At 56.2% G+C, this 14,300-nt stretch overlaps 2 protein-coding genes across 2 annotated transcripts; one reads left to right on the forward strand and one right to left on the reverse strand.

Annotated features, from left to right (window-relative positions):
• Nucleotides 1-1,558: 1,558 nt before the first annotated feature.
• TROAP (trophinin associated protein) lies at nucleotides 1,559-8,576 on the forward strand. The gene is made up of 15 exons (XM_067696418.1): nucleotides 1,559-1,915; nucleotides 2,200-2,354; nucleotides 2,460-2,646; nucleotides 3,178-3,335; nucleotides 3,425-3,562; nucleotides 3,754-3,836; nucleotides 4,489-4,541; nucleotides 5,030-5,151; nucleotides 6,100-6,216; nucleotides 6,300-6,383; nucleotides 6,484-6,543; nucleotides 6,823-6,957; nucleotides 7,113-7,737; nucleotides 8,012-8,205; nucleotides 8,404-8,576. Exons 2-15 carry the CDS (start codon nucleotides 2,211-2,213, stop codon nucleotides 8,449-8,451), a joined length of 2,148 nt encoding a protein of 715 aa, XP_067552519.1. The 5' UTR covers nucleotides 1,559-1,915; nucleotides 2,200-2,210; the 3' UTR covers nucleotides 8,452-8,576.
• Nucleotides 8,566-14,124, reverse strand: C1QL4 (complement C1q like 4). The gene is made up of 2 exons (XM_067696419.1): nucleotides 12,085-14,124; nucleotides 8,566-10,043 (listed from the first exon to the last, which is right to left on the reverse strand). Exons 1-2 carry the CDS (start codon nucleotides 12,619-12,621, stop codon nucleotides 9,864-9,866), a joined length of 717 nt encoding a protein of 238 aa, XP_067552520.1. The 5' UTR covers nucleotides 12,622-14,124; the 3' UTR covers nucleotides 8,566-9,863.
• Between the last annotated feature and the right edge of the window lie 176 nt (nucleotides 14,125-14,300).

Raw genomic sequence — 14,300 nt, forward strand, 5'->3', positions numbered from 1 at the left:
CTTCAGCCTTATTCCTCCACGTATCCCAAATGTGTGATAAAGGGCCTTACACACAGTAGGTGCACAATGTTTGTCAGTAGCCATCCCTGCTAATCTAGGAGTCAGGGTCCAGCACACTCACAGTACCTGTGAGTGGAATGAGGGGACTGTCCCCTTCCTTCCAGTCGGACCATCTTTCTAGTTTTATTTCCTACTATCCTACGCTCCATCTATCCCTAAGGACTTGCCCTCATCTGAACACTCCAAGTTTCCTTGCCTTTGCAAGTGCTGTTCCGAGTGACTAGAAGAGCCTTCTCTCTTTTACAGGAAGTTCAAATATTACTTCTTTTTGGAGGTCTTCCCTATCTCTCCAGGTATTCATTTGATCAATTATTCATTCATCCATTGACTCATTCAACAAATAGTGAACACCCTTACAGGCAGGCACAATGCAAGACATTGAAAATATAATGTAAGCCAAAAATAAAAGGTCACCACCTTCATGGAGGTCTAGCAGGAGAGATCAGGTTTAATAAACACGATACATTAGGTTCACATTGGTGAATATACAATTACCAACTGAGATACATGCTCTGAGGAAACACTGTTCTTTGAGAGCACACAACTAAGGAAACTTTTTTAGATTAGGGTGGGTTTTGAGTGGAGGGGTTCAAGGAAGCCCTCTACAAGAAAGTAACAGCGAACATCCATTTGGAGGCATGAATAGGCAAAGTGGAAGGTATTGCAGACAGAGAGACTAGAAGGAACACGACAACTTTCAGGGATTGGAAATGGCAATGGAGTTGAAAAGCAGAGAACAAGGCGGAAAGTGGTACAAGATGGGGAGTATGAGTGGGGAGAGGTCAAGGCACAGTGGTAACATGACCAGATTTGCATTTTGGAAAGATTACTCTAGCTGCTATATGGTGAATGGATTATTGTGGAAAGCAAGAGGGAATGGAGGGTGGGAGGTTTTGCAATCCTCTAGGTGAGATTAGGGTGGAGATAATGAAGAGGAAGAAGGTAAATGAAATCCAAAGGTAATGAAAAGGTGTGAAGGAGAAATTGGAAGGGGAGGGCTTGTATAATAGGAAGCACAAGTCAGGGAGAGAATCTACCAGAGTCCTGTACGCTTGAAACCATCGCCCATTTCCCATTAGAGGTTAACCCCTTCCATTCTAACCAGTGTTCTAGGTTCCCTCATTTTCACACCCCTGCCTGCCAACGGTCCTCCAGGCCTGTGGTGTTGAGTTCCAATGACACTGTTTTGAGCCTTGTTTTCTTATCTGTGAAATGGAGACACCTCACCATTCGTAAAGGTGGAGTGAAAAAAGTGATTGTTTCTTTTTATTTTTGTTATTGTTAGCCTCAGTTCAATTTTTTCCAGCCCTCTCCGCCCGTTTGGAGGCAGTTCCTCGGCCTAGGCACAACGTACGGTCGTTTCCTACAATGTGTCTGGAGCGGAGTCCCCACAGCTTGACGCCGAACTCTGATCAGAGTCGGGTGAGCGGTTCGGGCCAGCCTCCAACACCGTCAGTTAGCCTCATTCAGGACACCAGCCCTTCCCACAATGCCGCGAGACTGCACCGTCCCGCACCAGTCCCGAGACCTCGCGAGAGTACCCAGCGCCCGTTGTCTCTCAGACTCCGAGCCCACGCCTTCGCCGGCCTCAGAAAGGTCTCCTTCTTCTTCTTCCACCCCGCGCTCCGCTCTCGGATTGGCTGGTTGAGTCGGGTCAGTTTTTTTCCTGGCCAGAAAGCGGCTCGACGACTAGTTCTTCTTTTGGCCTCGCCTCCGAAGCCTGCGGATTGGACAGCTGAATCCTGTGACACACGCCTCCGCAGGAGCGCAGACAAGCCAATCAGGAGCTTGGCGTATTTTACAAACTGGGGAAGTATCTGCAGCAGAAACCGAGAGAGTCCGGGGAAAAAGCGAAGCAAGTGAGGGCGACGCTGAGGGGTTCCGGGGGAGGTGCGGCACCGGGATCTTGGAGGGAATGAGGGCTTCGGGGGCTCGTAGGGAGGAGAAGCAGTTTGGGGTCCTGGGGCTAAAGAATAGGCTCAGAGGGTTAGGAGGAGACCCCCAGAAAAGAGGCCTTGCAGGCGCCGGGTCCTCTGGGCGCATGGATTTGGGTGGAGGTGGGAGTATCAGGGATGTCAGGACCGAAGCCCCGAGCTGGCTGACCTTTGATCCCTGATCCTGCCTTCTTCTCCGTCTCAGTTGTAGTCGTCATGACTACCCTCCAAGCCACGAAGGATCCTCTCCTCCGGGGTGTATCTCCTACCCCCAGCAAGATTCCCGTTCGCTCTCAGAGACGCCCGCCTCTCCCCACAGTCAAACCCAGCGCCCTGGACCAGGAGAACCAAGATCCAAGGGTAAGAGGGGTTGTGGGGGGTGAAGACAGTAGCTACAAGGACGCAGCACACACCAGCAACGCACCCCAACGCTGAGCCCCAGCTTTTTGTTCTCCCTTCCCTCAGAGATTGGTGCAGAAGCTCAGTAGTCAGCGCCCTCTCGTTGACTCAGCAGGCCCCAGGCCGAAAGTCACACATCAAACAGAGCAATCGGAGAGATTGGTGGGGAGTACTCAGCTTCGGAACCCCTTGGAGGAGCTCAGGCCTAGCCCTGGGAGACAAAATGTGGGACCTAGGCCCCCTCTCCAGACAGGTACCTGTTGGAGGCTTGAAGACAGTTTCTTTGGCTGGGTAGGAGAATTGGCTGGTGGCAGTGGGGTTTGGGGGCTTTGCATTCCCGGGTCTCCTGCTTACTATAATTCCTAGTCCCTGCTGCTAGAAAGCTCTTTGCTCTTAGAAGCCCTTTGCTTTCTTCAGCAAAGCGTCATCTCTTCTAAAGCCTTTTCCGCCTCTCCCAGTCGTAATCAATTGCTCTGTGTTCGCATGCTTTGCTGTACTTCTTTTATAACATGTCCATACTTGGACTTGAGTCTGTTACCTCTCTATAGTTTGATGATAGCTTTCCTGAGTATGGGGGCTTTGTCTTATTTGTCTCAGGGTGTCAGTGCCTAGAATAGTGTCTTACACAGAGCAAAGTCCTATGAATGTTTGGTGAGCTGAGTTCAGTTATATGAGTCTCTTCGGCTCACTCTTACACCTCAAGGTGACTCTGCTGGGCTCCCTGACCCCTCAGCCTCCCCGCTTCCTGTTCCTTCTCACCTTTCCTTCTCCTCTTCCCTTGCAGGGGCTCCAGGGACCATAGAGTTTGTGGCTGACCCTGCAGCCCTGGCCACCATCCTGTCAGGTGAGGGGGTGAAGAGCTGTCGCCTGGGGCGCCAGCCCAGTCTGGCTCAGAGAGTACTGGTTCGAGGGAACCAGGGAGGCACCATCCGGAGGCGCCAGGTAATGAGCCAGGATAGGAGGAGATCAGGCTGGAGTAGGCTGATGAGGGAATCCTGAGCCTGTACTGATAGCCTCTCTTGGGGTCCTAGGATGCCCGGGCCTCTGCATACTTGGCTCCCAGAACCCCCACCCACCGACTGGACCCTGCCAGGGCTTCCTGCTTCTCCAGGCTGGAGGGACCAGGACCTCGAGGCCGGACCTTGTGTCCCCAGAGGCTAGAGGCTCTGGTGAGTGCCCTTGAGGGGCTGATACTCAGTGCTTCTGGGAACTCCTTCCAAGGACAGAGCTGGGCCTTAGGAGGGAAGGTACCTCATGATGAGCCAGAGGGTTGGTATGGAGGCCGATGGGGTTGTTGGTGAAGCCTGAAGGTTTGAGGCCTACCTCTGACTCTGTTTTTTCTCTTGCTCCTATGGCTCAGATTCCACCTTCAGGACCTTCCTCTCACCCCTCTGCTCCTCCCGGTTTCCAGGAGCTAAGAAGAGAGACAGGTGGCAACAGCAAGTGAGGAGAGGGTCATCTGGAAAAGAATGATTCAGTGTCTGATACAGGGGTCCCTCAGAGCTGGGGCCTTCCGGTAGCTTTAGGACTTCCCAGCAGCCCAGGGCGGAAGGGGGAAATCTGTGAGTGCTCAGGGTGAGCCCTTGCAATAGGGGTCAGGCCTTCACAGCCAGGCCTCAATATGACATCAGTTTCATCAGGCTGTGGGACAAGGAGGGGACAGAACTGAGAGGTACCATCTCTTTTGTTTCGTGGCCAGAGCACAGACCGTGGCAGTAAATGGGATTTGGGTTTGATTTCTGACTCTTAGTACTTATGATTTGTGCAAGCTTGCCTTACCCTCCGAGCTCCAGTTTCTTTTCTTTTCTTTTTTTTTTTTTTCTGGCTGCGCCACTGCGTGGATTGTGGGATCTTAGTTCCCCAACCAGGGATTGAACCCGGGCGCTTGGCAGTGAGAGCGCAGAGTCCTAACCACTGGACTGCCAGGGAATTCCCACTTCAGTTTCTCTAATCTGTCAAATGAGGATAATGTTTATATTATCATTTGAGGTTATCGTGAGAATTAAATGAGATGATGTTTGAAAAGCACTTAGCACAGGGCCCAGCTCGTACTTGGTACTCAGTGACTGCTAGCTGCTGTCCTTATCGCCATCAGGACTTCAGTGAGCCAGGCCTCAGGATTGCTTCTGGAGACCCTTGTCAAGCCTGGTGAGTGTGTCTGGCCATGGGGAGACAACAGGGACAGGGGAGCTGCTTGTAGGGAGCCAAACAAGAGAAAGCTCAGCAGGCTGTGGCGGGAAGCCCAGATCAGAAGGAGACAGAGAGGAAGAGATCTTCTTGATAGGCCAGAGGTTGGCCCAGTTGCACTTGTGTCGGAGGAGGTGGTCCCCGTCTCTACCCTCTCTCTGCCGCTTCCTGTAGGGTTTACCTTCCACTCACTGTTCGGTCCTCAGCCCCTAAGAGCCATCACCGCACCCCTAGCCCACTCAGGGTATTCAGATTAATGATTTACTACTGAAATAGTGCTGGCCTGCAAAGGGATGCTGGATGGGTCCCCACCCCTGATGGTGCAGTGGGGGCTGTCAAACTGGCATACCCTAGTCGGAGGTTGCAACCTCCGACTAGGGTTGCAGGGCCCTGTGCCAGACTTTGATGTGTGTTCCAGACACTGCAGCAAATTTCCTGTCTCCTCCTAGCTTCCTCTCTCCCTGAAGGAGAATATGAAGTTGTCACTCACTCAGATGAAAGAGGAGGGGGCCCCCTCGGTCTGGCTCAGCGAGTACCATTAAAAGAAACCCGAGAGACAACACACACCAAGGTGAGCTGGGACCTTCCTCCTCTGTGCTGGGGGAAGGGCACAGAGGAGATGCAGGGGGGGATTCCCCAGCAGCAGCGGCACTGAGGATTGTGGGTAGAGCCAGGCAGTCCCAGCCTGGATCTCAGCATGTTAACTGGGTCCTGGTTTGCCCTAGATGGACCCAAGGCCCTCTCCAGAGTGGTACTGGCCTCTGTTTACCAGGTGTCCGGGGCCTGCGAGTGAGAGGTCACAGTCTGGTATACATTTGTATCACCATCAGATCAGTGCTGAGAGTAAGACAGATCTGAGAGTTCATTCTTTCACTCCACAAGGGTTTATTGAACAGCTACTGTGTGCCAAGCAATGTTCTAGGTTCTGGATATACAGTAGGAAATAAGTTCACATTCTAGAAGGGGGAGACAAAAAATAAACACACGCGTAAAATATATAGTAGGTCAGATGGTGCTAAGTTATCTGTTTAAAAAAAAGAAAGTAAGGCACTGAAAGGGAAGGAGAAGTGGAAGGGGGTGATTGGTACTGTAGTTTCAGGTAGATCGGTCAGGGGAATCTCACTGAGGTGCGGCTAAGTGAAGAGCAGAAAGAGTTGAGGGAGTGAGCCATGCAGATAATCTGGGGAAGAACGTTCCAGGCCACAAGAACTGCAGATGCAAAGATGGCATGTACCTGGTGTGTTTAAGGATCAGCAAAAAAGCGAGGCTGAAGCAGAGTAAGAAGGAAAGGAAGTGAGAGGTTAGAGCAATGACAGAATCAGGTTGGGTAAGGATTTATAAAACAGCGTAAGATCTTGACTATTACTTGGAATGAGTGCAAAGCCATGGGGAGGGGGGATGAACAAGGGAGGGACATGACTTGATTAGATCTCAAAAGAATCACACTGGCTGCTCAAGTGAGGACAAGAAAGAGCAATGCCAAGCGGGAGGGATCACTCTTCCACCTTGTTCTCCACAGGACGGCCGTGACTCCTGCCTGATGCCCTCCCCTGGCCAAGTGATACCACCTGCCATCACCCGGCCATCACCCTTTGGACGGGCTCAGCGTGTGCCTTCCCCTGGCCCCTCAGCTCCAGTTTGTATCCACAACTCCTGGGGGTTGGGATCACTGTGAGGTCTCGGTTTTGTCCCTGCCCAACCACACCCATCTCTCCCCAGACCTCATATTCAGTGTTGCGGTGTCTCGCCATCCGCCCCAAAACCCAGTTCACACCCCTTCCATCGGCCCCCAGAGCTCGGCAGGTGAGAGAGGGCAGGGGAGGTAGCTGGCTTAGGCCAGGGCTGGAGGAGGAAGGGGATGGATGGGTACAGGGAAAGTCATGGCATCTCACTTCTGTCCCAGGCCCAGTGGTTGAGTGGCCTCTCCCCTCAGCCTTGCCCCGAAGAGCCTGCCCTGCCCTGGGTAAGTATCTGCCCTGCCCTGGGTAAGTACCTTCCCATGCTGAGCTTCCTCGCTCTGTCCCGTTGGCCTGAGGCCCAGCAGTTTTGAAGCAAGTGGGCTCTCTGGAAAAGCTGCCTAACTCTCCAACTCTCCCTGCTTCTCTGCTGCCCCTCCTAATCCAGGTCTAGGGCCACTCAGTTAAGGCCCTGATCCCTTCCTCACTAGTTTGAAGACTCAAACTAGTCTTCTTCCTACTCCAGCCTGGCTTCCTCACGTGGCCCCTCTCCTCCCATGTGGCAGGAGCAGATTGCAGTCCGGTTATTTGACCAGGAGAGTGGCATAAGGTTGCAGGAGGGTCCTGGGAAGCCACCCGTGTCAACTCCTTATGGACCCCACCCCAGTAGAACCCCCAACCTCCAGGAGCTGAAGCTGCAGGTGGGCTGGTGTGGGCAGCAGCTTTGATGCCCGATGGGCAGTGACGGGGCTGGGAAAGCGAGAAATGGCGGGGGTGGGGGTGGGCATGGAAATAGGACAGTGTGGGTACAAGACTTGCACCCACTTCTTGACATCACACTCTGTCCCACCCACAGCGCATCAGTATCCTGCAACAGCTTTTGCGACAGGAGGTAGAGGGGCTGGTGGACGGCAAGTGTGCCCCCCTTCATGGAGGCTCCTCTCTGGATGTGGTTGAACTTCAGCCCCTGCTGGCTGAGATTTCTAGAACTCTGAATGCCCCAGAGAATAAATCTGGGGCTTTTCATCTTCCTGGAATGTTACAGCACTCTGGGTTGCCCAAACCCTACCTTCCAGAGGGGTGTGGGGAACCAGAGCCCTGCCCTGGAGCAGAGCCCGAGGTAGCTCTGCCCTGCCCTCCAGCAGAACCAGGGCCCCCAGAGTCCTACCATAGGAGGGGGCCTGAGATATCAGAGCCCTCCACCCAGGAGGCTTCAGAGCCCTGCCCTCTGGGAGAGCCTGGACCCCTTCAGGCCTGCCCCCAGGGGCAGACAGGACTCCCAGAGCCCTCCCCTAGGGTAGAGCCTGGGGTATCAGAGGCCTGCTCCCTGGAACCCAGAAGTCCAGAGTCCAGCCCATGGTCCTGCTGCAGTCAGTGGGCTCCAGCGACCACCAGCCTGACCTTCTCCTCCCAACGCCCACTTTGTGCCAGCCCCCCTATCCACTCACTCCAGTCTCTGAAGCCCCCAACAGGCCAGGCAGGTAAGGAGTTGGTTGGAAGGGGTTGTGAACAAAGGAGGTCCTCATCTCTCGCTGGGAGCAGGGCCTGCCCTGCACCAGGTGATCCTACGCTTTCTTTCCCCTACCTCCCTTGCCCCAGTCCGGCTCTCCCACAGGAAGAAGTGGGGGGCTGCACCTTCAGCCCTGTGCTCCTAATTGGCTTGGCCCTTGGTCGCGGAGTGGGAAAGGGCAGTATATGGTGGGAGTCTAGGACTCCAGAGTCTGCCCTGATCTCTCTGTGGCCTTTGGCCCTCAGGCCCCAGCAATCTGGCCCCTCGAACCCTGGCCCTGAGGCAGCGCCTCAAAGCATGTCTGACCGCCATCCACCACTTCCACGAGGCCCGCCTGGACGACGAGTGTGCCTTCTACACCAGCCGAGCCCCTCCCTCAGGCCTCACCCGGGTCTGCACCAACCCTGTGGCCACATTGCTCGAACGGCAGGATGCCCTGGTGAGCCTCCGGTCCACAGCCAGCTGTGCCTGTGGGAAGTAGGAAGTAGGGCAGGGGGCCATCCTCGGCTCCTTTACAGAGGTCAGGGCGAAGAGCTGGCTACAGTTCAAGGACGGCTGGGCTGTGACGAGGTCAGGGGGAAGAGCTGGTTACAGTTCAAGGACGGCTGGGCTGTGACGAGGTCTTCTCTCTCCCTAGTGTTTTATTCCAGTCGGTTCTGCTGCCCCACAGGACTCTCCGTCATGAGGCATACGCCTCCACCCACTCCTGTCCTGCCTTGCACCTTCCTTTTAACCCTTATTTATTTTCCACACCATGTACTGGGGGCTGACACCCTTTTGTCCTTCAATAAAGTTTCTAAAATGTCCAAATGTCTGTTTTCCTCCGGTCCTACTTAGGCCAGCTACTGCTGTTTCTCCTCAATTGTCCACATGGTGGCAGTGTCCTCCAGCTTAGAGGCCAGCCCTGGGTTCTCAGTCTTCCCCAGGCTCCCTCGCCCAGAAGCTGTCCAGGTCATCCCACTCCTGCACACCCCACCCTCCCAGCAAGCACTATGAGTGAGTGTTTTTTTTTGGGGGGGGGCGCGAACGTGGGCCTTTGGGGAGCTGCTTTTCTCCTTGCTCCCTGAGATCTTGGCCGCTCCCAGGAGCCGTCAGCAACTCCTGCATCGCCTAGAGTTCCCTAGAACTCTCCCCCTGCATCAGCAGAAGCACCAGACCCATACCTCTGGAATCCTCCCTTGCTAGTGTCCCTCTGGTTGGCGTCTCCCTACAGTGTAAGGCCTCAAAGCTCTCCTGAAGCTGATACCCTTCCCCGTATCAGAGTAGAAATCCTGGGCTACTCCCCTCCTCGGCTTCCCCAGAGGCAGGCCTTGCCAGGAATAATGAAACCTTTGCCTCTGGCAGAGAGTGATAGGGTAGGGGTCCTTGAGAGGAGTGAGGAAAGGGTCAGCCACTCTCCCCCACTCTGTGCACCGAGTTAAGAGGCACACACATTCTCCCACTTCACTTTATTGGAAGAGGCAACAGCAGCTGTAGCCCCAGGGCCTAACCCCCGATGGGGGTGAAATGGGGACTGCAGGATGAGTTTTAAATGCTAGGAAAGAATTTCCTGGTTCCTCCAGTTCACAGGGAGGCTGCCAAGGCTAGAGCCTGAAGCCTGAAAATGGAGATGAGGGGAGGAGGGGATGGCAGAGAAGTTGTCATGACAGAGGACCAGCGCCTACCCGCCCTGATGTCTCCTCCCGCCTAGAAGGGCTCCTTCTGTTTCTGTTCTCTCCCTCCCCCAAAGCCAGGGCTTCCCTTCTGTTTTCTGCTTTCCGTGCCTCTGTGCTGCAGTTAGTGAACCTGTTTCCTAGCTCCCGAGAGAAGAGAGGGCCACGACCTGCGCCCCCCTCCTGGCCCGGCTTTCACAGGCATGTGCGCGGATGCTGGTGGTCCCTTCCCAAGCCGCTCTGCTCCTCCGGCCGGTTTCCTCAGCTCCCCAGCCCCTCAGTTATACCCCGGAGCACCAAGAGTCCACCCATTAAAGGCCACCTCCGGGAGCGGGAGGGCCCGTCCCACCCCCAGTCTCTCAAAGGATGGGGTGGCGCCTTGGATGGGGCAAGCTGAAGGTGGGTGAGGGGGGGAGCGGAGGGGTGGCGGGGGATGGGGCCCGACTCAGTCCGGGTAGATGATGAAGCCAGAGAAGGTGCTGTACTTGTTGGTGTTACCGCCGTGCACCTTCCCGCCGTCCAGCTTGATGAAGACTTCATCTCCCACATCCAGGTGCAGGATGACGCTGTTGCTGGCATAGTCGTAGTTCTGGTCCGCGTCCTGTGCAATGGCGCTGGCCCGGACCTAGAGAGGGGGAACAGAACAACCCACTCATGCCCTGTGCGGAGCTGGGGTGATGAGGGGTCGGCCGAGGAGATGCAGCTGGGCCTGTGAAGGTGACGCGAGGGTAGCAGGCTGCAGGGTTTGGGAAGGACAAGGTGCTTCGCAGGCACTGCCATTCACTAGCTGCTGGGACTCGGGCAAGTTTCACGCTTTCTGTGGTCCTCAATTTGAGCTATAAGGTAGGAGGTAGTAATAGAACCTACCTCCTCAGGTTGTTAGGATTAAATGAGTTACTACGTGCGAAGTGTGTTACAAAACAGCGCTTTGCACAAAGAAAATGCTATATAGGTTTTGCTATTATTCTTATTTAAAAAATAAAATTAGACTGTAGGATAATTTTTAAGATTCTGAACCCACTCGGACCTTCTAAACTTGTGCTCCCTTCCCCCAGAGATAGGGCACAGGTGTGTCTGTGCGTGTGTAAGAAAGGGTGCAGGCTGTGGGAAGATGCCATGATGTAATCCTCCTCGATTGTCCCTCCTAGTGCCCGCGGGCGCCCCGACGTGGGGGTCGCCTTCCGCCCAAACAGGTAGTGCCTCTTCCCCTCTGGCCTCGCTGCTGTAGGTCGCCTCACCGACGCCTCAGCGTCGCAGCCAGCCCCCTCCCCAGCCCCCTCTTCCTGTCCCGAGGGGGCTGGTTATTAACTGATTAATTATTCATCATTATTCTAATCACTATTTACCGTGCCCAAAGCCGCAGCGCCCGCACCGCGGAATACAGTGTGGGAGCCACGCGGCCCCCGCCCCCTCGGGAAGCGACGCACTCTAGATACATACTCCCCCCCTCCGCCCCTCACAGACACGCCGCACAGACCACACACACCTACTCAGTGCCACAGGCAAGCAGCCACCGCTCTACTCTCACACCTTCGCACCCCGCACCCACAGACACACTTGAATCACGCACACACACGCTACAGTCTTACACACATACACTCTCACTCCCTTTCCCTGGGCTCCTGGGGCGGCCCTGCTGGGGGGAGACCTCAATGTAGTGCCTTCGGTTCTTGGAGCGGAAGGGTGCTGCAGCGGTAGCAGGACCTGGGGTTCGGACAGGTGGGATAAGCAGGCCTGACGCGCCACGGTCAAATCACCCCACCGCGCACGGGGCGTTCGGAGGTCACAGCTCAGCCCTAACCTTACACCCTGCGGCTTGCGTGGCCCAGGAACATTTCCCCAGCCCCACCCCTGTGGCCTCTGGCTCCCCCTAAGCGTGTCCTGGACCTTGAGCTGAGTCTTTGGGACTTTTCTTCCAAGCTAAGGCAGCAGTGACTCCGACTCTGACCACAGGAGCAGGGACCAGGCCGGGGTCCAAGGCTTCTGCATTATCTGTTCTTGCCTCTTCCCTTCTCCCAAATTCGTTCCTGCAAGCCGCCTGGCTGGCCCCAGTGCTGCCTCATTTTCCACCTCTGCCTATGGACTCAGTATTAGCTGAGGGTAAGGCCCACTCTAGAATTGACCTCAGGCCCTGGGACTAGTAATAGAGTTGCCTGGAAAATGAGACAGTGTTTTCTTTCTTTTTTTACCTTCTCCTTGAAAATCCAAGCTTAATGACCCCCATACGGGAACAGATACCAACTGCCCACGGCGTGATACCCGGACTCCATTCTAAGTCAAAGGAGCCAGACTCCGGTAACTTGCCCATCAAGTGGCTGGGTAACCCAAAGGCCAGGAGGGCTGCCCAATACAGGTGAAAAGAGGCTAAGAGGCAGGGTGAGATACCAAAGTGGTTTGCTGTATAGTTGCCTATAGTCGGAGTGTGAGGCTCTGAGTTTTAATTCTGACACCATTCCTAATGTTCCATAAGACCCTGGGCAGGTCGTTTTCTTTCTCTGGCCCCCCAATTCCTTTTGGACTAAATGAAGCGATTTCTAAGTTCTTGGCAATGTGGCCTTCTTGGATTTAGTGACGGTGTTTGGGGAAGAGGTTCGGGTTGCGTAATGAATGCAGGGAGAATTAGAAAGCTACCTTGTCTGGGGCTGGGTGGGAGAGGGGCAGCTCACCTGTCCATTCTTCATCAAGTCCGCCCACATGCTGGTGCCGTCACCGCCGCGCATAAGCACATGGTAAGCGAAGAAGTAGACACCTGGCATGGGGCAGGTGAACTTGCCACTGGCTGCCTCGTAAGCGTTGCCCACGTTGGTCACCACGTCGTCGAAGCGCAGCACTTCGTAACCTTCGTGTGGCCGCCGCAGGCCAGCATAGAAGGCAATTCGAGGCACGTAGCCGGCAGGGGGCGCTACCCCGCCGGGGCCTGGGCCTGGAGGGCCCGGGGGACCTGGCCTGCCCGGCTCTCCTGGAGGTCCTCTGGGACCTGGTGGTCCCGGGGGCCCTCGCAGACCTGCCTTCCCGCGCCGGCCCACCTCTCCCTTGGCGCCCTGAGGGAAGGGGGGTACGGAGGCGGGCGCGCCGTCGGGTCCTGGGCCTCGCGGCCCGTGGGGGTCGCACACCATGCGGCAGCGACCCAGCATCTCGTAGTGCGCCGGCCCGCGGGAGCTGTGCACTAGCAGCGGAATGGCCACCAGCAGCAGCAGCACCATGGCCACCCCGACGGCCGCGCCCGCCACCCTCTTGCGGCGGCTCAGCCGCGACGCGGCCAGGGCCAGCAGATCCTCCTCACTCTTGGGTGCAATGGTGGCGGAGGCCCGGGGCTTTCCGCGGGCGCCAGAGGCGGTGACCGGGCTCGGGCCTGGGTCGGGATCCCCCCGACGGCTGCGCCCGGCCCCCCCGCCCCTGTGGGCTCCCGCCTCAGTGGTGCCGTTCCCCAAACCTTCCGTAAAGGCGGAGGTCCCCCCGTTGTTTGGACCAGGGACAGCTCCCGACAGTTCAGAGTCCGTGGTCCTCTATTACCCTCTCGTTCAGTCTAACGTTCCCAGGCGCCTGAAATCGGTGGCTTCTCGGACGGCTGGTTTCTTACAGATCTAGGATGCCTGCCCTCCGGACAGCTGCTTTCTCGAGGATGGCGGCGCCTAGGTCCCAGGCTACCCAGACGGATAGCTCCCGGCCGGAGCTGGGACTACTCTCCGCGCTCTGGACGTCCGGGGCTCTGCGCTGCGGGTGGCGCCCACCGGACGCGACCTCCTCGCAGGTTTGCGCTCTGGCTCTTGGCGAGCCTTGACCCACCTTTCTACCCTAGCCGCGGCCCCAGCCCCTGCTGAAGCCCTGGCCCCGCGTCTCTCTCCAGCTAGCGCTCTCCCTCTCTGCGTCCCTAACCTTCCTTCCCTCCCTCCCGGAGCGGCAGTGCGGGTGGTGTGAGCCGCGACGCGGCGGGAGCCGCTCTAAGAGGCCGCGGCGGGGGGGGGCGGGGGCGGAGCGACCCCTGGCGCCCAGAGAGGGAAGCGTGGAGGCGGGGCAGGCCACGGCCCCCACCCGCGTCCCCCCAGCCTCTCGGTTCCTGACCGGCTCTAAACCAATTCTGCAGGGATTCACTGCCCTCACCCTATCCTTACTTTCACCCTCTACCCTGAGTTTGGTATTCTCAGAGCCCGGAGGAGGCCAGAAACGGGGATGGGATAAAAAGCGGTGGAGATGCACACACACAGAAGACAGACGTGGATTCCAGAGCTAAAAAGAGCCCTCCCCGGCTCCCCCCCTCAAAAAAAGAAAAAAGAAAAAAAGAAAAAAGCCCACGAGCAAACAACAAGGACTAGAAAAAAATAGAAATTCGCCACTCAGTGCCCGTGACCGAATAACATATGGTAAAGGGTTCAACGGGTACGGGTTGGCCTGAACTGGAAAAGGCAAATCTCCAGGCACCTCTACCCTCGACCCCCAGTGTTGGCGGAGGGGGCCGCAGAGCAATCGAGAGAGTGAGGGAACAGAGAGAGTGAGAAAACAGACCAGCCTGGGAAAGCGAGCAGGAAACCTACAGGAAAGCAGAGGAGCTACAGACAAATCAAAGGGATGCAAAGCCAGATAGAGACGCAGAGACAGAGACAAAGCTTGAAAAAGAGACTAAATGACAGCCCCAGAGGGGGAGAAGGAGAGACAGAGATGGAGAGAGAGAGACAGGAGCCAAGACAGGTTGACAGATCGAGAGAGAAATGTAAATGGCGCGCTGCAGAGAGACACCCAGGTCCGTGTTCGGACTCCAATGTGACATATCAACTGTGGGGACGACGCGGAGGCGGGGCGCTTCTTGGAGCAGTGTGGTAGGCTCTGGGCCTGTGCATTGTGACAGTGTGCTGGCAAGTGTGGACGTGTCCATGGGACCCTGGCC

This window comes from Pseudorca crassidens, chromosome 11, assembly GCF_039906515.1.
Source record: "Pseudorca crassidens isolate mPseCra1 chromosome 11, mPseCra1.hap1, whole genome shotgun sequence".
Taxonomy (NCBI): domain Eukaryota; kingdom Metazoa; phylum Chordata; class Mammalia; order Artiodactyla; family Delphinidae; genus Pseudorca; species Pseudorca crassidens.